Consider the following 21,415-nt stretch of genomic DNA (forward strand, 5'->3'; position numbering starts at 1 on the left):
TGGATCTCCAGAGATGAAATGCTGGCCCATGACCCTTCTTTAGGGGTTACAGTCAGGGTTTTCCAAGGGAACTCGGTGTCCCCTGTTGGATTAGGTCACTGGTGGTGGTAACGCAGCAGCTCTGCCTTTCCCAGCTCCAGCCTGAGCCTCCTCTCCCAACAGCAAGTCACCATGGAAACATCCACCTGGAAAAGCTCTGCTTAGAGGACATGTGGCTGTGGGATTCAGGGTCTGTCCTGGTGGGTTTTCCAGCTGGGACTTTTCCACAGCAGCACCTGTAACACCACCCCCCACCTTCACGGCCCTGCAGGTGACTGTCCCTGCCCATGGTGTGCCCAGGGTGAGGAGACTCCACGTCCTCCCTGTGACATTCCCGGCAGGACTCATCCCAGGCACTGGGAATGTTGAGTGCCTTGAAAACCTGTTATCTCCCCAAGCACTGAAAAGAGGAGGAAGGCAAGGGAGACATTTGAGTGGGAATGAGTGCTGGTGTTACTGCCTTCTAGGAGCTGTATTAAAATGTAAATTATAGTTAATGTCACCTTACAGGGAAGAAAAGCTCTTGAAATAAATGTCCTATTTTAAGGTTGTAGTGAATTGCTGTGAGTGCACACAAAAATCCTTTTTATAGGCTGTAATTAGCAGCCAGGTTCTGGCTGTTGCCTCATTTGGCACCTAAAGGGGAAAAAACCCCAGTATTTGGTACAAATAACCCCAAATAGAATGTATGGAGCTTCCCAAATCTCCTCAGCAGCTGAGCCATGGAAGAGCCAGGCTCCCTACAACCACCTGGGAGGAGGTTGGAGCCAAGTGGAGGGTCAGTCTCTTCTCCCAGATAACAGGAAATGGTCTCAAGTTGCACCAGAGGAGGTTAAATTGGATATCAGGGGAAATTTCTTCATGGAAGAGGTTGTCCAGCCCTAGAACATGCTGCCCAGAGCAGTGTGGAGTCACCATCCCTGGAAGAGTTCAAAAACCATGGAGATGTGCCAGGTTTTCCTGGCAATCTGGTGGATACTACAAGCCCTTCAAGGTCTCCTGAGGCTGCCCCTCAGCCCAGCACAGCCTCTTGCACGAGTCCAAGGCCTGAGGAACTTCCAGCTTTCACTTCCAGCTCTCTTCATCGACATACTCTTCATTACTGGGGTAACAGGGAGCTCCCAGGGAGTGGACACCCCTCATGCAGGAGGAGGACCACAGGATGCTTGAGGCCATTTGGAAAACTTTTTGGCTTCACTGGCCCCTCTGGGTTTAGACCAGGCCTTCAAAGGCATGGGAGGTGTTTATATCTTATTTCTCAAACCTTTAATTTTACTGATCACAGTGATTAATGGAGTCTCTCTGTTCCTGTCTGTGTCCAGTTTCTCTTGCAAGCTGTAAAGCCACGAAGCCCCACTAGATCCCAACCAAAGATCCCTCTCCTTCCCTTGAAAACAGTTTGGTTCTGGTGAAGGGAACGTGGATTTCCACTCTTGGTTTTCCTGCTGTGGAGATGCTGCAGCCAAACTGCTGTTTCATGCTCTGGTTCTCCAGGTGGATTTTGCTGGATCCCTGAGGGATCACAGAGTTATGGAAGGGCTAAAGGTGTGGGCTGGGACAGAGCTGCAGCCACAGCTTTGGGTGCACCTCAGCCAGGCTGCCCTGGGCTGCTTCTCCTTGGATTTTGAGTGTTTCCAAGGCTGAAGGCTCCACAGCCTCTCTCTTCTGGTTTTTGACCACCTTTATGGAAAAAAAAAAAAAAGCTTTTCCTTATGTCTTCACCAAGCAAATGCTGTTTCTTGGAGGCTCCTGCCTGGCTGGAGGGAGCAGATGGCAATTCTGCTGGTAATACTTGGAAAACATCGACCCTGGCAGGGAGAGGCTCACAAATTCATTATCCCGGGCAAACCAGACAGAGATTTAAGCCGCAAAGAACATAAGAAGATTGTTTCACCAATCCCATCTTTGTTGTCTTCCCAGTGGCACGTGCGTTCCCCCAGAGGGGGGGTCTTGCATGAAGGAAGGAGGTGGCTTTTCTGGGCATTCTGGGTGGGATCCTCGCTGTGCCCATCTGCAGCCCAGCAGGCAGGGGATGACAAACCTTGCTCTGGCTCATCAGTCCAGTCAGGATATGCTCTGACTGTGAGGTTGGACCCCACAGGCTGGTCTTACCTCACACTCAGTGTTACACCGTGGTTTGCAGCTCAGAGACCCAACATCCACACAGCCAACAGCCCTGCCAAGGGCAGGACAGCCCCCAGCCCCTCTCTGGGAGCAGGAGAGATCAAAGGAAGGCAAAGGGCTGCTTTGCACCCCCATTGCACCTTCTGGATCCCACCCCGAAGGACTGAGCATCCCCACTGAGAAAGGAATCCTTTCCAGAAGGTCAGTGTGGGAGTCAGATCTCCAGGAGCACCTGTTGGCTCTGTTTCATCCTTACAGGACCTAAGGGGCTCCAAGAGACCTGGAAAAGGACTTTGACAAGGGGCCTGGAGGGAGAGGACAAGGGGAAATGACTTCCCACCGCCAGAGGGCAGGGTTAGATGGGATATTGGGAAGGAATTCCTGGCTGTGAGGGTAGGGAGGCCCTGGCACAGGTTGCCCAGAGAAGCTGTGGCTGCCCCTGGATCCCTGGAAGTGTCCAAGGCCAGGTTGGATGGGGCTTGGAGCAACCTGGGCTAGTGGAAGTTGTTCCTGCCCATGGCAGGGGGTGGAACTGGATGGGCTTTAAAGTCCCTTCCAACCCAAACCATTCTGGGATTCTAGGAATCGCCACAGCAGAGCCATTCCAGTGCACTCAAGTGTTAGGAACTGGCACTGAATGAACTCTTCCCTCTGCTGACAGCATTTGATGCCAGAAGCAGTGTGTGCTCCATCTCAGAGTGATCCAGCATCTCCACAAGCCTCCACACATCCCCTTGGTCCAGAGGAGCAATATGGGAGCTCCCTCTGCTGCCTTGTCCAGCCTGCACCCTCCCCATAGCCTGGGCTTGCTCCAGCCTCCCTCTGCCACAGCCTGGCAACACCAGGCTGCTGCAAGCAGCAAGGAGTGGCTACTCCCTAAAAATCTGGAACCATCTCAGAGACTATTCCGTGGCATTTCACAGGAGATGATGTGTTGTCTCAAGTCTCCCCAGTAGAAGCCACAGGATGAGAGGAAACAGCTTCAGACTGCACCAAGGGAGGTTTAGGTTGGGTATTAGGGGAAATTTCTTCATGGAAAGGGGTTGTCCAGCCCTGGCACAGCTGCCCAGGGCAGTGGTGGAGTCCCCATCCCTGGAAGGATTTCAAAGCCCTGTGGATGTGGCACTTGGGGACAGGGCTCAGTGGTGGCCCTGGCAGTGCTGGGGGAGTGGTTGGACTCGATCTCAGAGGGTTTTTCCAACCTGAATGATTCTGTGATTCTAAGTTGCAAGGCTGGTAATTCTTTTCTTCCTGCTCAGTGATTGAGCAGAGGTGATTAAATTGTAATTAAACAACACGTGATGGGATTGATTGGCCTGCAGGTGTCGTCTCCCCCCTCAAAGCCCAGGTTCATTCACTGCAGGAGGCTGACACGTGCTTCATTCCACCTCCCCATCCCTCAGACAGGGATGCTCTAGGGATGCTCGCAGGAGGAGCTGCTCCTGTGCCTGTGGAGCAGTGGGCACATGGGCACTGTGCTCTCTTCATCCCTGGCCACTGCAGCTTTTCCCAGCTGCAGATGCTGATGCAAAGCTCGCCTTCCCTGTGACACCCCGAATATCTGTGCTCCATTGAGCTGCACAGCTTCGTTCAGTGCCAGTGGAGGACTTTACACAGCTTTAAAGCTCTTCCAGGGGAAAAAAAAAGGAATTAACTGTCATGAGCATGTCCCTCTGAGCATCAAATTCCTCTTTCTGAGCTACTCTGCCAATCTCCAGTGGCAGAAATGCTCCTGACACCGGGTGTAGGATTCAACATGAAGGACCAGCCAACCTTCAAATACACCCTTGTGGTATCCAGCCTGAACCCTTTCCAGCCTGCTGTGCTTCTGGGAACATCAGCAGAGCCCTCAGGCACCACTAAACACACTTGTGGTCCTCTGCTGGGATGCTGGAATGTGATCCCTTGGGGAACCAGCCGTGGTTGCAAGAAGATGTGCCTTAGTGTGCAACCTGGGCAACCCCAGGCAGAGTTCTGTGTGCCATAGGAAGCCCAGCCAAAGGCCAGCAGGATTTATTTATCTCCTCTCCCTGGCACTTCTCTGCCTCTGAGGTGGAGAAAATGAGGCAGTTCTGCAGCATGGGCATCTCAAACAGATCCTTAGAACTGCAGCTGGGGGAGGTGGTGTGTTCATTCCTCTTGGAAATACCAAATTACCAGGGTCCTTATCCAGGGATGTTGGGTGCAGCTGCCCCAGAGCCAACCCCACAACCCAGCTCTGTGCCAAGGATGGATAGGGCACCTGTGTGTCTATGGAAGTGGGCATTTTCTCTGCAGGAATCTCCTAAGCTATCATTTGGAAGCTGTCTTAATTAAAGACAGGGCATGGAACTGTCCTACTGCTTTGAATAGTCACGTGGGTTAATAATTTTGAGCTAAACAAGGCTTGTTGGAACGGGTTGCCCAGAGAGATTGTGGACTCCCCATCCCTGGAAGTTTCCAAGGCCAGGTTGGATGGGCCTTGGAGGAACCTGGTCCAGTGGAAGGTGTCCCTGCCCAGGCAGGGGAGTGGACAAGATGGTCCTTAAGTTCCCTTCCAACCCAAACCATTCCGGGATTTTCTGTTGTTCACCAGGTTTTCAAAGATCTGGAATTCAGAATCTTGGCCAGTTCTGCCTTATTCTGTTCGTCTGAGTCTCTGTCTCCCTTCACATGCCCTGACCCCATCCCTGTGCCCACACAGCACCGAAGCCCTTTGGCTCCCCATCTCCCAAAACCCCAAGGAGAGCTGAGCCCCACGCTGCTCTCCCTGTCCCCTCACAGGTGGTGCGGGACCAGATCTCCCACTGCACGGTGAAGCTGCGCCAGACCACGGGCCTGATGGAATATTGCCTGGAGGTCATCAAGGAGAACGATCCCAGCGGGTTCCTGCAGGTTGGTGAGCGGGAATGGCGCTGCAGGGCCGAGGGTAAGAGGGTGTCCCGGCTTTTCCAGCCATAAAATCAAGGGCCAGCCTCTCATCACCTCCAGGTTTGCAGCAGGAACAGGGTAGGGACGTTTCTTACCCTCACTGGAGGAACAGAAGGTTTGGGGATAAATTTGGGATTTAGCGGGAGGTGGTGGGTGGTGTCTCTCTGGAGCAGGGATCAGAACGTGCTGCCTCGTGGCTCTCCTTTGGGAGACCAACATAACAGCCCTTGGGAACTGCATCCCACTGCTCATTCCTGGGCTGGTCCCTTTGGCACCAGACCCTGCCTTTAAATAATCCCCAGAACCCCTGGGTTCCCTCTGCCGACTGAGCCTGCAGGGAAGGGCGATGCTGGAAACCACGTGAGACATCCCAGCCTTTGGGAGGCAGAGGGAGGGAGGAGAGCAGGGCAGGGGCACAGCACACATCCCAGTGATCCACGGTGGCTGAGGGTGTTTCTTGTCCCCAGATCTCCGATGCTCTCATCAGGAGAGTGCACCTGACCGAGGACCAGTGGGGAAAGGGGACACTCACCCCCCGCATGACCACGGACTTCGACCTGAACCTCGACAATGCCCCTCTGCTCCAGTCCATCCACCAGCTGGACTTTGTCCAGATGAAAGGTAAGGATATTTCCAGTGCCTTTCAAAAGCCCATGTCTTCCCATTCCATGCAACTCCTCACAGGGAAGGGGCAGGAGAGGAGAGTTTCTCACCTTCTCCCAGCAAGACTGGGCACCCCAGTTACACCCGTTCCACCATGCCATGTTTTCCATCCCTGGACCAACCATCTGCCTCCCTGTCTCAGATCCCTGGGCACCTGTCTGCCAGACTAGGGTGCCTGGAGCTTGGCTTTGCCTGGGAAAGCAGTCTCAGTGCATTAGAAAGTTATTAGTGCATTACAAAGTGCAATAGGAAGTACTCTGCAGGTTGGGACCTGTATCTTGGGAGCAGCACAAAGCTGTTCCCAAAGCTCTGCTCACATACCCACACTCACTCAGTGCTGAGCAGCATCTGGCGTGGACCAGATGTCCCTCCAAGCACACAGAGCCACATCACTCAGCTTGGGGACTCCTCTCCCTCCCCTCTCCCCACTGTTGGTTTGGACCTTCCTTTCGGTTTAAATTTCCTCCCCGTTCTCCGTTCCCTCTGTGCTCACTCACCTGTACCACCAAGAGCTGCTGCAACCTGTGAGCAATTTGGGATTTAGCAAGCCCAGGGAAGCCAAAAAAGGTGCAAAAGGGGCTGTGGGCACACAGGGAAGCTCAGGAGGACGTTGAACAGGAACTGTACCTTCAGCTGGTGCAGATGAGTTGCATGGGGAAAGGGCCACCAGCTGTGGGTCTGTCCCAGCTCTTCATTCCCATCACAGCTGGAATTCCTGGCTTGGGAGCTGTTTGCACACCCCAGTGTATTTCAGTGGTCAGGGAGGGGAAGGCTGATGACCACAGGGCTCCTCTGTCACAATAATGAGCATCTTCAGGTCGTGGCCCTGCTGGCCTTTGCAGCAGTGAGGAGGGGCCATGGCTGCTCATGGTTGCTCATCGTTAGCCCGGCTGTTAATTTGAAATGTCAGAGATATTTTGTGGTAGCAAGCCCAGGGAGGGCTGGATTGCTATTTTACATTAGCCCTCCCTTCCTGCAATTTAGCCCAGAGGGTTATTTTTAATTAATAAGAGCAAATCTGCTGCTGGTTTAGCCGCCCACCCTCCTCTCATCATCTCCCTCCTCCTCTCAGCTCACCCTCACCGTGGAAATAAGTTGTTGGTTTTTTTAGACTAGCAGAAGGTGGGGTTTGGATCCCAAATCTGTGTTGCAGCACCGGGGGAGGGAGGGCAACACCTGAGGTCTTGATGAAGGGTGAGGAACAGGTAGCCTGGCAGTTCCTGAGGGTCCAACCCAAGAGGTGGAGGAGTCACAGAGGGGGAAAGCTGAGCCTTTGCCAGCGAGTCCATCTTTGCTCTCCCAGGCATCCAGGGCTCCACTGCATCTTGTCTGGATTCTCTGTTGTCACTGGCTCTTGTCCCTTTGGGCAGTGAGGATGAGGATGGTGGATGAGCAGCTCTGTTGAGAGGAGATGTGTCAGTGGACATCTCCCTTCCCTGTCATGCTGTCACCCTTCCATGCTTTTCAGAGCGTGGGGTCAGAGACAGGGCTGTGTGACACACGTTGAGATTCCCAAATACAGCAGGAAAAACCTGGGAGTCCTTTCTGTCCCCTGTGTAGCTGATGGGAGCCATAGGGGGTACTCAGTCCCTCAGCTTCAGGTCCTCTCCTTTTTGTTACAGTGAATTTATTTAATGGAAAAGCAAAGCAGCACTTGCTGCTGGCCTGTAGATAAGTCCAGGCTCAGGGCTCTGTGGAGCTTTGGGAGAGTGTCCCAGGTCTGGGATTGGCTTCTCTATATCAGGTGTATTGCTGTGCTGCCAAAATTCCCCCAAATTAATTAGAAAACAAGAATAAACCAGAGAAGCTCTGGGGAAACCTCAGCTTCAGCAGGCTGTGAGGTGGAAGAATTTGGAGTCCTTTCTTCTTGCTTTCCACCTCATGCCCTCCAGACCACAGTTAACATCCCTAGTGCTGCCTTCACAGCCAGGCAGTAAGTGCATCCCAATAAATGCATCCTCCTCCTCCTCCTGCCCCCGTGTGGTGCCAGCAGCCAGGGTTCCACTGATTTGGGTTTAGTTTCCTCCCCAGTGCCGGCCCCGCCGATCCTGCAGCTGGAGGAGTGCTGCACCCACAACAACAGTGCCACCCTGTCCTGGAAGCAGCCCCCCTTGTCCACGGTGCAGGTGGAAGGATACATCCTGGAGCTGGATGATGGGAACGGCGGCCAGTTCAGGGTGAGTGCTCGGAGCAGGTCCCAGCGGGAAGGGGACGCTCCTGCCTCCGGGGTTTCCGTGCCGTGAAGTGACCTCAGAGTTCCTCGTACTTCTTGCAAGTCCCCCATTCCCTGGAAAGGGGAATGGCTTCCCACTGCCATTTGGGATATTGGGAAGGAATTGCTGGCTGGGAGGGTGGGGAGGCCCTGGCACAGGTTGCCCAGAGAAGCTGTGGCTGCCCCTGGAGCCCTGGAAGTGTCCAAGGCCGGGCTGGAGCAACATAGTCTAGTGGAAGGTGTCCCTGCCCGTGGCAGGGGGTGGAAAAACGTGATCTTTAAGGTCCCTCTTCCAACCCAAACCATTCTGGTATTCCATGATTGTATGAAGCTCCGTATTTTTAGGTTGCTGAATATTTCATGCAAGGTATGCTAATTGCTGTGAAAACTTCATGCTTTGCCAGCTGCCAGCAAGCAGAGGTGTTTCAGGCCTGAGGGCTTTTAAATTGCTGTAATTACACAATTAAAATATGATTTTTCTCTGATCCGACACGCTGATAATTATCCTGGCGTGTTCACATCCACCCAGAGCAGGCACAGGGACCAGCCCATGGTGCTCTGAATTCATCCACAGAAAACTCAGGCAGGCAGGAGCCAGAGCACAGTCCAGGTGGAAGAGAGGTGACATGGATGGGATCTGGAGAGAGAAGGGAGCAGGAGGCTGGATGTGGGGAGACCAAGGCTCAGTGCTTGCCTCTGATAGTATTCCTTCTCAATATCCCATCTGTTCCTGCCCTCTGGCAGTTTGAAGCCATTCCCCCTTGTCCTGCCTCTCCAGGCCCTTGTTCCAAGTCCCACTCCAGCTTTCCTGGAGCCCCTTTAGGCCCTGGAAGGGTCTCTCAGGTCTCCCAGGAGCCTTCTCTTCTCCAGGCTGAACACCCCCAGCTCTCCCAGCCCGGCTCCAGAGCAGAGGGGCTCCAGCCCTCGGAGCATCTCTGTGGCCTCCTCTGGACTTGCTCCAGCAGCTCCACATCCTTCTGACGTTGTGGGGGCCTCAGAGCTGTGTGCAGCATTCCAAGTGGGTCTCACCTGAGCAGAGCAGAGGGGCAGAATCCCCCCCCTCCCCTGCTGCCCACACTGCTGGTGCTGCAGGCCAAACTCGTGTCAGGGAACAAATCACAGGCTCATTTTGCTCTGCTTTAGCCATGTAGTTCTCACAGGTCTGCCCCAGGTAGCAGAGCAGGGCTGAACCCCGTGCATCCCGACCTCCAGGAGCTGTTCTCCCAGCCCTGGGTCTGCACAGTGTGGGCACTGACCGTGGTTTGCCTTGCAGGAGGTGTACGTGGGCAAGGAGACCATGTGCACGGTGGACGGGCTGCACTTCAACAGCACCTACAGCGCCCGGGTCAAGGCCTTCAACAAGTCAGGAGTCAGCCCCTACAGCAAGACCCTGGTGCTCCAGACATCCGAGGGTAAGGAATTGCAGCAGCTCCAGCCCGGGGCGCTCGGACACCGCTCACACGCAGCCTCCAGCACACCCCAGCTTAGCTCTGCTGGTGCTCCAGCACCTGAGCATTCCCTGCGGGAAAGCCAGCGCTGACCATGGGGGAAAGGGGTGCCAGGAGCCTGAAACAGTGCCCAAATTTCTGTCTCACCCCCTTTCCTTTGCAGGGGGTGTTCTCTGGGGAGGTGCGGTGAGGGGTATTTAAATTTGGGGTTACGTGGCACAAAGGGAAGCTCAGATGTTTTCATTAATCCCATTTAAAACAAAACACTGTCAGCGTTGCTCCTGAGGGCTGTGCATGGCTGGAACCACAGGATTCAGCCCCTGGAAGTGCAGGACAGGGAGCAGAGGGACCACAGAGCCATGTGGGTGTCCTTCCAGACCCAGGGATGCACAGCCAGCCCCGCCAGCATCACCCCCACAGCAGCAGGAGCTCAGATGGAATATTAAACACTCCCCCTGCCTGGCTTTAAGCACATTTGTCACACCAGGCCCTTAATCCAGTGCGGAAAATTGGCTTATTTCTGCCATGCAGGTGGAGAGTGGCGGGGCTGCATCCGAGGTGGGAGTCGGAAGCAGCTGTGGAGGAAGGGATCAGCCCCCACCAGCACGTCTGCTGCCCCACAGCCTCACTGCCAGGCACAAAACCCCTCCCTGGGAGTTTTCCACGCTTGGTGGAATCCCTTTTCCTTACTCCCAGACTAAAATCTCTCTTTTCCAAGCCTTGTGAGGACTTTCGGGGCGTTATCCAGCTGGCTGGCAGCTGGGATCAGAAGGGAGCACACACAGCTCGTGGGGTGAAAGGAGGGCAAGAGCTTTCCTGCCACAGAACATCACTGGTGGCTTTGAGCAAGGAGAAAAATGGTTTTTCTGCTGAAAAAATAGAAGACAAAAGCAGAGCAAGGCTACACTGAGCGTTCCTCTTGCTGCCTGCATTTATCTGCAGGAGATAACCATTCCAGTTTGGAAAGGAAATGTGCCAGGCTTGGATGCGTGGGCAGCTCAGCAAGGAATGGGACTCACTCACGTGACAAAGGTAGAGTGGAGAGCAAATCTGTGACAAACCTTCTCAGAGGAGAGGCAGGAAACTCAAATCACAGGCACGAAGGCCTTGGCACGTCTGCCAGAGACACGTCAGTGTATGAGAGTTTGCACAGCTGAGCGCCAGGAAGCGTCCAGGAAACCTCAGCATTCCTGAGGATGGGACAGCCCAGGTCCAGCCCCACGCTGGGGTGGCCAGGACCTCCACCAAAGCCTGAAGGTCGACAGTTCTCACCCACTTCACTACCCAGCTTCACCAGCCTGGGCAGGAGACAGCAGAGCTTTGGCTTCTCATCGCGTTTGTGTCTCGTAAGACCCATTTGAGACACAATTCCCTCACTAAAAACCAGCTGGGCTTTAAATCATCCCCAGCCAGGAGTCTGCAGGGTCCCCACCATGATCTTCCCAGCTCTGCCTTCCTCTCATAGGTGTTCTCACTCCCGAGTCAAGCCCAAGCTCAGCTCCAAAATAGGAAGGAATCTGGGAGAAAACATCTGTTCCTGGTCCCAGCAGGGCCGTGCTTGGGGCTGGTGCTTGGTCTGTGGAGCAGAGGGAAGTTCCACTCTCCAGGGCACCAGGATGAAAGTTTGCTGCATTCAGCCTTTTCGCTTGAATGAGCTTTTGCATTTGTTGTTCCAGCACGGAAGAAAGAGGGAGGAAAAGTCAAATGGGCCTGGAGCATTTTGTGCTCTTAGAGGCCATCTGAGCTTTTAGGGATTCAAAGAGAAATAAATTACATCTGTGTGCAGCTTCCGGATATCCGAGGGACTCGTTGAATAGAGCTCGCACGTCGCAGCTCTCTCTTAAGGTTGGGCTTTTATTTCTGGCTTTTACAGCAGCATCAAGGCCTTTTAAGAGCTATTTTGTCTGAAGTAGGCTTAGCTTTCCCCTTCAGCTGAGCTCTGCAGCTTCCTGCAAAGAGCTCGTGTGGGAAGAGGGGACAAAAGGAGAGACAGGCTCGATGCAAAGAGAACATCTCTTGGAACGTGGCTGTGAGGAATTCTTTATTTAAAAGCTGGTTTCTAGTCCTGGCCCATGAGTTCCTGTGGAAGGGAACTGGAGTCTGTTCTTCCTTCAGTGAGCAGTGAAATGGGTGGCAGAGTGGGGAATGTGAGACACCTTGCAGGACCTCAGAATCTGAAGAGAACGAGGCTGAGAAGAGGGTAAAATTGTGTCTGGGGCTCTGTGGTCCTACCCAGCCAAACAGCCAAGGGGAGCCAGGCAGCACTGATGGGAATATCCCATCCCATGGGAAGGTGGCACATGCACAGGTTACAGCAAGAACATCTTCCCAGCCCGTGCTGTGGGGCATCTTCTGCTCATCCCAAAGGAAACTATTGCAGTTCACTCTTCAAAGCTGGTTCTTGGTGCCACCAGCAGGACAAGGTGGTTCCTGGCTGAGAGAAGGGCAGTGCCCCAGAGCCCTTCCCGCATGGTGGAGTTTCCCAGGGGTGAAGATCCCCATCATCAGCATGGCCAAATGGGAGGAAGGGCTGAAGGCAAAGTTCTTTTCTTTGAACCGTGTCCTCTCCTGAGCTGATGTCAGGCTGTTTCACATCAGCCCTAGGAGTGCCTCCTGCCCTGTCACATCTTAGCCAAAGGCTCCAAGGCTCTGCCATGTGAGACCTGCCTTAATCTCTCTGTTATACAAGCTCTTGGATGAAGTCCAGCTGTAGGCTGGGAAGTCAGTCTGGGAGGGGTTTTGCAAGGTGAGCCTGTCCCGGGGCACAGACATCTCCCAAAAGCTTGGCCAGTGGCAGCACTGCTTGGCTCTCCTCACCCCTGGGAGACCTCAGGTCTCCCCCAGCCTCTTCCTCCCTGAGCTGGGAAGCCCCTGCACTCCTGATCTTCCCTCATCCAGCAGATTTTCCAGGTTCTGGTCAGTCTACTGCTGACTTAGAGGCCTTCCTAAGGGATTGGAATCTGCAGGTGGGCTGGCTGCTGGGCTGCTTTTCTCTACACAGGTTTCTGAGATGCTTCTGAGTACCTCCAGTGTGGTGCTTTTCCATGTGCTGAAAGACAGGATGAAGGACCAACTCGTCCCAGGTGGAGATGGAGAAGAGGGGACTGTCCCTGCCTGCTCCCCAGGCCCAGAGCTTCCACCTCCCTTCCCCAGCATAGTCAAGCCCCTCTTCTTTCCTCTTTCAAACTCAGCTCCACATTTGGAGCCCAGCTTCAAATTCCTGACCGTTCGTGGAATGACCCTCAGCAGCAGCCAGGGCTTTTTAACCAGCAGCTCTTGGAAAGGGGTGAAAATCCAAGGGGAAACAGCCTCCAAGGAGCTATAGGGTGCTAATTAGGGGGAGCCATGAGCGTGGCTACTCGTGGTAGTAGCTCCTCTCACTCTTGGTAGGCCTTAGAGCCCGCCCCTCCGTAAGCTTGAGCTCTGTTTTTTGACCTGTTGTGCAATAATTTACGTAACCCGTGTCTGACCCCGTTTGACACCCTTTGCCTCCACAGCCTCGGCCGCAGCAGCAGAAGTTACAACCCACTGGGCAAAGAAACGTTCCCTTTTTACCTGTTTTAACGTGATTTCCACCTCAATCCGTATTCACAGCTGAGATGGGCAGGCTGGGGATATTCAGGGTGCCGGGAATTTGACTGTGTGGATGGCGGATTCCATGTTTTCACGTTGACATATCCCTAGACAAGGCTAGGGAGGAAGTTGCAGGAGGTGACCGCGTGTGAAAAACAGGTGACCCGAGGGGTTCCCTCTACTCTGACATTTTTCTGTGAATCCCCTGAGTTAAATTCTTACTGTAAGGCTCAGATGTGTTTTGACAGGTACAAAGGGATACCAAGAACACAACATCCCGAACAACCTTTGAGTAAGGTGGGTGCTTGGTGGCTCTTTAGGGTGACAGAGCTTAGTACAGCCCTGCAAAATGCCTTTTCAGTGTTACCTACTGAACTTTTCCTCCATTATTGTGCACAGAAAGGTGTGAGACATATGAAAGCACGGTGGGGAGTGTGCATGGTAACCTGTGAATTTTTTTAGGTGAAGAGGTGCAGGACGCCCTTTAACGGCAAAACCTATTGAATTTGTCATGCTGACATGGGAATTTTGAAGAGGAACGCGTTTTCCTTGCCGGTGCTGCCAGGCAAGGCTGCCCTGAAGGGCCTGGCTGGGTTGCACGGCACCAGACATTCCCGCCCCACGCGCCGGAGCAGGATCCGTGCGGTGCCGGAGCGTCTGTGCTCTGCTCCAGGATCCGGGCTCGGGCGATGGAGCGACGCCGTCCAGAGCAGAGAGCCCATTTCTGATCTCTAGTTTGCGTTGATCTTACTGTTTAGACACGCAGTCAGAAGAACAGACCCTCCCTTTTCCAGTGCCTTTGGAAAGATCGCAGCTTCGTAGAATGAGTCCTTTCTCCTCCACCCTTAACCTGCAACCCAGCTTCTCGGGGAGATCCTACTTTGAGCTAAGATCTTCGGCCCACCAGCTGAGCTTGCATTCTTCCTTACAGTCCCTGAATTCAGCCGGTGAGCTGAGCACCTCTGGCGTTTCCTCTTGGTCTGTGCTTCTGGGCATCTCCAAACTATCTGTTTGTTCTGTTCCGTTGTGTTTGTTTTTCCCATGACATGCGGATGGATGGCAGGGGGAATTCTTTCTGTTTGTCACTGGCCTGCTCCTGCCGCCGAGGGGGGTTCTGGTGGCCTAGTTCTTGTGGTGTTTTCGTCTGTATGTGGGCAGTTTGGGGCGATGGAACAGCACAGTAACTCCTCATGTGGGTGCTGTTCTTGGCAGGGCGTTGCTGAACCCTTCGGCACAGCCGGCAAAGCAGATCATAGAATTCCAGACTGGTTTGGGTTGGAAGGGACCTTAAGGACCATCCAGTTCCAACCTTCTGCTACAGGCAGGGACACCTTCCGCTGAGAGATCCCTCATCTCTAGTTTGCGTTGATCTTGTGTCAAGGGACAGTGGGAAGGAAAGACCTTCCCTGGGAGAAACCTGTGGGAACACCCCGCTGGTTTGTTTTCCCTATACAGCCAGGAGGCACAGGCTCTGCTGTGAGATTCGGTCTGTGAAATCAGTTTGGTTGATTAAATCTAAACCCTTCTTAAGCAAGAAGCAAATTGGATGAAGGCAAGGTCTAACTTGTTGCCCAGAGAGGTTGTGGACTCCCCGTGCCTGCAAGTGTTCGAGGTTGGACAGGGCTTGGAGCAACCTGGGATAGGGGAACGTGTCCCTGCCCATGGCAGGGGGTTGGAACAATGATTTTAAGTCCCCCCCAACCCAAACCAGTCTGGGACTCTCTGATTCCAGCTCAGGCCAGCTCACAGCCCACCTTAGGACCCTGAAGATATGGGCTTGCATCCACTCAGCTTTGAGCACTGGGCTCGGCTCTTCCAAAGCCAGACATGGCTGTACCAAAGCCTTGTTTTCTGCAGAGCAGAGGACACCACTCCTGTGATGCCTCGCTCATCTGGCAGCCCCCACACGAGCGCTTGGCTTCCCGCCCTGTTCCCAAAATCCTGGGCTGTGGTGGGATGCAGGCAGGTCAGGCAAAGCGAAGGGATGGTTTCGGGCAGCCAGCGAGGAGCCACAAGCACAGGGATCTCTCGGAGCCGTTTTCTAACCAGTCTCTGCACATCTTCCTTTGCTAAAGATCCTGGGCCCTGATTCTTCCACCGCTCCGGATTTACACCGCTCCAACGGCGCAATTCCCGCCTTCCTCTGGCGTAAGCCCGGGAAGAATGGGGGCCCCCGATCGTTTGGTTTCCATCCCATAACACGGAATGAGGAATGCTGCAGCATGACCCTTGCCAGAATAACCGGGGGACCCTGCAAACTTTCTTTTTTTCTTTGTGCTTTTTGTGTTTTATTTCTCATCCTGCTGCTGTGAGCTGATGGCTTCAACGCTGGGTTTTTTTTGTTAGGAATGTTCCTTCCTTTGTGTCCAGTGTTCCGAGACCACCGCACTGGCCGTGAGGGGGTACCTGTGTGGGCAGTGTGGACCCTCTGCAGCCACACTCTGGGGTGGGGGTGGGACAGGGAAAAACGGGGCCCTGAACACCGAGATGGGCTCCCTCACAAGAGCTTGGACCACAACGATGGGCAGAGACCTTGAAAAGCAGTTTTTGAACGGGGGCAGGGGGCACGATTCATTAAAACAGCCTCGGGAGGTGCCACGCGAGCACGGCACGGAGCACAACCACAGCCAGGGGCTTTCCCACCAGCAGGCACGTCAGGAGTGGGGAGAACCAGTCACAGGGCTCCACGGGGTGTCCTCGAAATCCAGAACCTTTGGTGAGTGCTCTTCCATGCAGTGCCAACATGGGGCTTCGTGTTGTCCTCTCCACCTGGTGAGGACAAGCCCCTGGATCAGGACAAGCCCCTGAACCAGTCCCTTGCTGCATCCCTGCTCCCCAGAGGTATTTGCAGCCATCAGTCAGGCACAGGAGGACAAAGGGCACCCCAGCACATCCTGCCCATGCAGTCGATGCATAGCCTGCTGTCCTTTGCCCTTCTGCCCCCAGGGATCCCCTTTCCTTCTCCACTCTTGCCCAGACCACACATCCATCAGGGAGGCAGCCTGGAAAAGCTCAGTGCTCCCTATCCACTGGACACACCAGTGGCTGCTCTTTGCTCAGTCCCTCTCCTCCAAGGAGTGGTTTTTCAGTCAATCTTGAGAATATTTACCAAGCAGCCAAGGTACTCCACCAAGGCTAAAACTTCCTGCTGCTTTTTCTGGAGAAAAGCTGAACAACTGGGTGTCCTGAGGAATCAGGTCACAGTCCACCCATAAACTCACGTGTTGTGTTTGTGGCTCCTCTCGTGCTCTCTGGCTTTTAATGAATCAGGCCTCCTGTGGCTGCTGGATGCTTAGTTAATGATTAAATGCTCCCAAGTGTTTGTCAGGTGGTTGTTGTTCCTCAGCTGTGATGTGTGAAATGTAGTATCTCTTTATAGGATGCAATTTTGACACACAAGGATCGCCTTACTCTCAATTAGGCAAGTATCTTTATTACAATTAACTGGCACCTACTGCGTGTTGCTTCATCTTTTTTTTTTTTTGCTTTTTAATCTTTTAACTTTTCTTTGGCGACCGAGCAGCATTTCTTGCTCTCACGCCCTGCTTGCAGAGCACTCTCGGATGTCAGAGAATCATGGAATCGTTAAGGTTGGAAAAGCCCTCTAAGATCATCGTTCCCCCAGCACTGCCAAGGCCACCACTGACCCACATCCCCAAGTGCCACATCCACATGGCTTTTAAATCCCTCCAGGGATGGGGGCTCCGCCACTGCCCTGGGCAGGAGGCAAATTTGGAGGGAGAGTGGTGATTAGTGTAAGATGTAAAGACATTTTTAAGTTTTTCTCCCGTATGGTTTTAAAGAGAAGCCTGAGGTCAGTGCTCTGGAAGTGGCTCTGTAATTAAGAACTGATCCTACTGATCTCCTCCTGCTCTTTTAAACTGCCAGAGGGCAGGGTTAAATGGGATATTGGGAAGGAATTGTTTACTGTGAGGGTGGTGAGGCCCTGGCACAGGTTGCCCAGAGAAGCTGTGGCTGCCCCTGGATCCCTGGAAGTGTCCAAGGCCAGGTTGGACGGGGCTTGGAGCAACCTGATCTAGTGGAAGGTGTCCCTGCCCATGGCAGGGGGGTTGGAACTAGATGATCGTTAAGGTCCCTTCCATCCCAAACCATTCCATGGTTCAGTAACTCTAAAACAATACATATTCCCGTTCACTAAGGGCACTTGAACGTGGGCCAAATGCTGATGAGGCAATTGGCCCCTCTGCAGCTAATTAAAACAAGGTGGTTGCTGCTTGCCTGTCCTTTTCAGACTGCCTGCAGGGTCAGTCTTGTTCATCCCCCTGGGAGAAGGAGTCCCCATCCCCGTGGGATTCCTTCATCACCATGCCAACCACCCTGCCCCGGCTCGCAGCCCGAGCCCATCTTCGTGCCGCCTCGCCCCGCCCTGATGCAAAACCCTGAAAGTTCCCTGCTCTGGCTGGAGACACAGACAAGCAGGAGCGGTTTCTCCTTCGTTCCCTCACCCAACCTGACGTGCTGTTTTCTCTCCCGCATGCCTTTCCCTGGGAATGACCACAGTTGACATTAAAAAAATGGTGGCAGGTACGGCCGGGGGGGCTGTGTCGGGTGGCGGCCCCGGGGGCGCCCGCGTTGCATGTGACCTGTCCTGTGGAACTCCAATAAACCAGTGAATCAGTCTCACCAGAGTGCTTTATTTTTCAAGCCGTGTTCCCTCCCGCAGCCGTCAGAGTTGTTTTGTGGATGTGTCACTTCGCGTTTCGGTGACCGCCGGAGAAAACCACCGGGGGGGAGCCGGGCTGGTGGCTTGTGTCCCTCTGCCGTGTCGAGGATGTGACACTGTTATCTGTCAGATTGTCAGCATTTAAACCAGCAGCTGTACTGAGTCCTGGAGGTTTTTGAGGCGTTTTCCAGCCTTCCCGTGATCTGGCTCTTGTCTTGCGTGTGGCTCGTTGCTCGGCAGGGAGGTTTCCTGGTGTGACATGGCATCTCTGTCGATGTAGACCTTTCTGTGTGCTTTTGGTTCCCAAAAACAGCCCTCAAATACACACACTGATCCTCAGTCCCCTTCCCACGCTGACCTGACCCTGCAAACTGCTGCATGAGTAAGCAGCTCTTAGTTGTAAAAGTTGTGTCCAAGGCCAGGTTGGATGGGGCTTGGAGCATCCTGGTCTAGTGGAAGGTGTCCCTGCCCATGATGGGGGGTTGGAAGGAGCTGGGTTTTAAGGTCCCTTCCAACCCAAACCATTCCATAATTCTATGTTAGATAGAGCCTGGAGACCTGTCTGGTATCTCATGTCTCCTGCTAGGGCCAAATTTTAGGAGATCTTGAGGATCCTGCAGGCTCATGAGCTGAGACAGGCATGGGGAGGGGATGGAGACAGGGACCAGCAAGAGCAAAACTCCTCCTGGCCGTAAAACCTCAGCCACACTGTCAGCTGCAGCCAGAGGAGCTCAGGGCACCCCTCCACGATGGAAGTTACCCTCTGTGAGCCAGCAGACCCCTCCATGTGCAGCTCCCTGCGTGCTCCGTGTCATTCCCTGCATGCAGCATGTCCGTGTCCGCTCCGCGCGGCTCCGGCGGCCGCGCCCCGGCCACGCTAACCCGGCGTTGTTTGTGTGTTCCAGTGGCTTGGTTCTCTTTCGATCCTTCCTCTGCCCACGCTGACATCATCTTTTCCAACGACAACCTGACTGTCACCTGCAACAGCTACGATGACAGGGTTGTGCTGGGGAAAACGGGCTTTTCCAAAGGGCTCCATTACTGGGAGCTGTCGATCGATCGGTACGACAACCACCCCGACCCGGCCTTCGGCGTGGCACGCATCGATGTCCTGAAGGATGCCATGCTGGGCAAGGACGACAAGGCCTGGGCCATGTACGTGGACAATAACAGGAGCTGGTTCATGCACAACAACTCCCACACCAACAGGTACGTGGTTTGGAGCAGGGTCTTTCCTCCAGGGAGACTACAGCCCAAGCTCAGCCCAAGGAAGAGCCCGTGGCTTTGCCAGTGGCACCTACAGGTGCCTGTGGGAAGGGAGACATCAGTCCCAGTGGCCTCTATGAGAGGATGTGCCCTTGCCCCAAGCAGGGACAGTCCCTGCCTGCCTGGTGCTGCCTTGCTCCAATATTCCTTCCCTTCTCTTTCCATGCTGACTTGTCCCATGTAGCATTCCCTTCCCAGTAACGCCCAACTTGCAACTCCTGCAATAAGAAAACAACATTTCCCTTGATCCCTGTGCCACAGCTGCTGCTTGTGTTCCCTGCAGGACTGGGGACTTGGCTTGGGGAGAGCCTGGTGTCACCTTCCTGCAGCCTCAAGGGCCATTCCCTCATGGATCAGCAGGTTTTGGTGTGGATCCTGCAGCTTTGCTCCCCAGATCCATGTGTTTCCCCTGTGGCCTGGCTGCTCTCAGGGTCGCTTTGCCCTTGGGGACATCACGAAACAGGGAGGATTGAGGAGGAGGTGCCCAGGGATTCGTGAGCACGGTTGGGATGGGAGCAGGTCATGGCTCCTGGGAGACGTTCGGCATCATCACTCCTTGAGGTCCAGGCCCTGAACCCTGAGCCAGGAGCGCAGGGGGCATTAAACCACTGATCTCTTCCCCCACAGAACCGAGGGTGGGATAACGAAAGGTGCCACGGTGGGAGTGCTGCTGGATCTGACCAGGAGGACTTTGACATTCTCCATCAACGAGGACCAGCAAGGGCCCGTCGCCTTCGAGAACCTGGAGGGCCTCTTCTTCCCCGCCGTCAGCCTCAACAGGAATGTGCAGGTACGGGCTTGGACAGGCTCCCTGGAGCATCCCCAGGGGTGGACTTGCTGTCACACTCCCCCTCATGCTGCTGCCACTGCAGTGGGAGTTCAGTGGGACTTTGTGGAGCAGGAGGGCTCTTGTGCAACAAGGACAGCTCAGAAGGGGCTAAACTTAGACCCTAAACCATCTGTGAGTCTTCAAAATCAGGACAAGCCTTCCTGCAGCCACAGCTCCTGCTGGCTCCTTGCTCCAGATTTCTCTATCAGGGTTGCTGGAGCACTAGGATTCTCCAGCCCTTCCTGGTTGATGGGGTTTGATAACTGTGTTGTGATACCACCCTACAAGAGCCTCACCAGCTCTTACAGCTCTCCTAGGACCCAGATGAGACCATCCCCAGGGAGAAGGGCACCTTTTAAAGCCTATTTCCCCCTGGGGCATTTCAAACCCCTCTTCTCTCCCTCTCTCCCAAGCTCTCAGCATTCCTGAACATCACCAAGCAGTGGCTCCCTGGGCCGATCCGGTATTTCCATCCTTCATTTTTCTTCTCACTGATCACATCCCTGCTGTCATCTCCCTGTGGGAGTCTTCCACGTTCACCAAACCTGGCTTTGGCACATCCACCCTCCCACTGCCCTCACCTCCAACCTGCACAAGTGCCCAGGCACATCCAAGGACACGTTGCACGTAATGGATGATCTCAGGGTGTCAGGAATTTTGGCATTGTCTTCTACAGTGGATGTCAAAGCTGGAGAGGGACTTTGGACAAGGGCCTGGAGGGACAGGACAAGGGGGAATGGCTTCCCACTGAAAGAGGGCAGAGTTAAATGGGATATTGGGAAGAAATTCTTGGCTGTGAGGGTGGGGAGGCCCTGGCACAGGTTGGCCAGAGGAGCTGTGGCTGCCCCATCCCTGAAAGTGTCCAAGGCCAGGCTGGACGGGGCTTGGAGCAACCTGGGCTGGTGGAAGATGTCCCTGCCCATGGCAGGGATTGGAATTGGATGATCTTTAATATCCTTTCCACCTCAAACCATTCTGAGATTCTATGAACACTTCTGTGCAAGGGCAGAGGCACCAAGTGGCCTTTGTAAATTAGGGATCCGTGGATTAGGACTTGCTCTATTATATCCATCAGGATACAGGGTTTACTGTGCTGTCACCAAGGCAGTGACAGTTTTCCAGCAGCACTGAGGCAGAGGTGGGTCACAACCATCCCAAACCCTGGGAGCATCCCTGCCACAGTGTCCCACTCCAAGGGCCTTGCAGGCAGGGGAGTCTGCCTGGCTTGGAGAAAGGCTGACAAATGTTTTTCATTAGGAAGCTTTAAAGAAGCCCATCTTGTCTGCACTGGTTTTAGAGGTACTGTATTAATTTGGTGTGGTAAAAAATGTCCTGCTGTGTGATGGGTTTAATTCCTACCTCAGTCCTCTACCCAGCCATAAGGGACAAGGCATTTCTGCAGTCCCTCAGCTTTGTGGGTTCTCTGGGCAAGGCAGAGCTTAAATCCCCTGACAACAGAGAAATCCCGTGGGATGCTGATAAAAGACTGCCAGTAAACCCAAGTCATTCATTATCCTTCTCCAGAGGTGTATGACTGATTAAAAACAACTCTAATTAGGAAGAAAGTCATTGTATTTTAGACAAAGTTTTCTGTGAATCTGTACCTGAAGGGCAAAATGCTGCCGCTGCAATAAAAGGAGGATTTGTACTTTCCTCCCAAATCAAGG

At 53.9% G+C, this 21,415-nt stretch overlaps 2 protein-coding genes across 9 annotated transcripts in view; both read left to right on the top strand.

Annotated features, from left to right (window-relative positions):
* LOC116788859 (maestro heat-like repeat-containing protein family member 6) overlaps positions 1 to 21,415 on the top strand; it is a 946,858-nt gene that overhangs the window by 571,120 nt on the left and 354,323 nt on the right. The gene's annotated exons all lie outside the window — the stretch shown is intronic.
* The window catches only part of TRIM9 (tripartite motif containing 9), a 64,006-nt gene that overhangs the window by 39,919 nt on the left and 2,672 nt on the right, over positions 1 to 21,415 (top strand). The window contains exons 4-12 of one of the 8 annotated variants that reach the window (XM_032692053.1): positions 4,927 to 5,037; positions 5,541 to 5,694; positions 7,756 to 7,913; positions 9,222 to 9,360; positions 13,728 to 13,916; positions 16,349 to 16,390; positions 17,491 to 17,514; positions 18,559 to 18,862; positions 19,547 to 19,709. In XM_032692053.1, coding sequence (XP_032547944.1) covers positions 4,927 to 5,037; positions 5,541 to 5,694; positions 7,756 to 7,913; positions 9,222 to 9,360; positions 13,728 to 13,916; positions 16,349 to 16,390; positions 17,491 to 17,514; positions 18,559 to 18,862; positions 19,547 to 19,709 — 1,284 coding nt within the window. Of the gene's footprint in view, positions 1 to 4,926; positions 5,038 to 5,540; positions 5,695 to 7,755; positions 7,914 to 9,221; positions 9,361 to 13,217; positions 13,460 to 13,727; positions 13,917 to 16,348; positions 16,391 to 17,490; positions 17,515 to 18,558; positions 18,863 to 19,546; positions 19,710 to 21,415 lie in introns of those variants that run through there. The other 7 variants (XM_032692054.1, XM_032692055.1, XM_032692056.1 and 4 more) reach the window with 7 other exon arrangements.

The sequence above is a fragment of the Chiroxiphia lanceolata genome, chromosome 6 (genome assembly GCF_009829145.1).
Source record: "Chiroxiphia lanceolata isolate bChiLan1 chromosome 6, bChiLan1.pri, whole genome shotgun sequence".
Classification (NCBI taxonomy): Eukaryota; Metazoa; Chordata; class Aves; order Passeriformes; family Pipridae; genus Chiroxiphia; species Chiroxiphia lanceolata.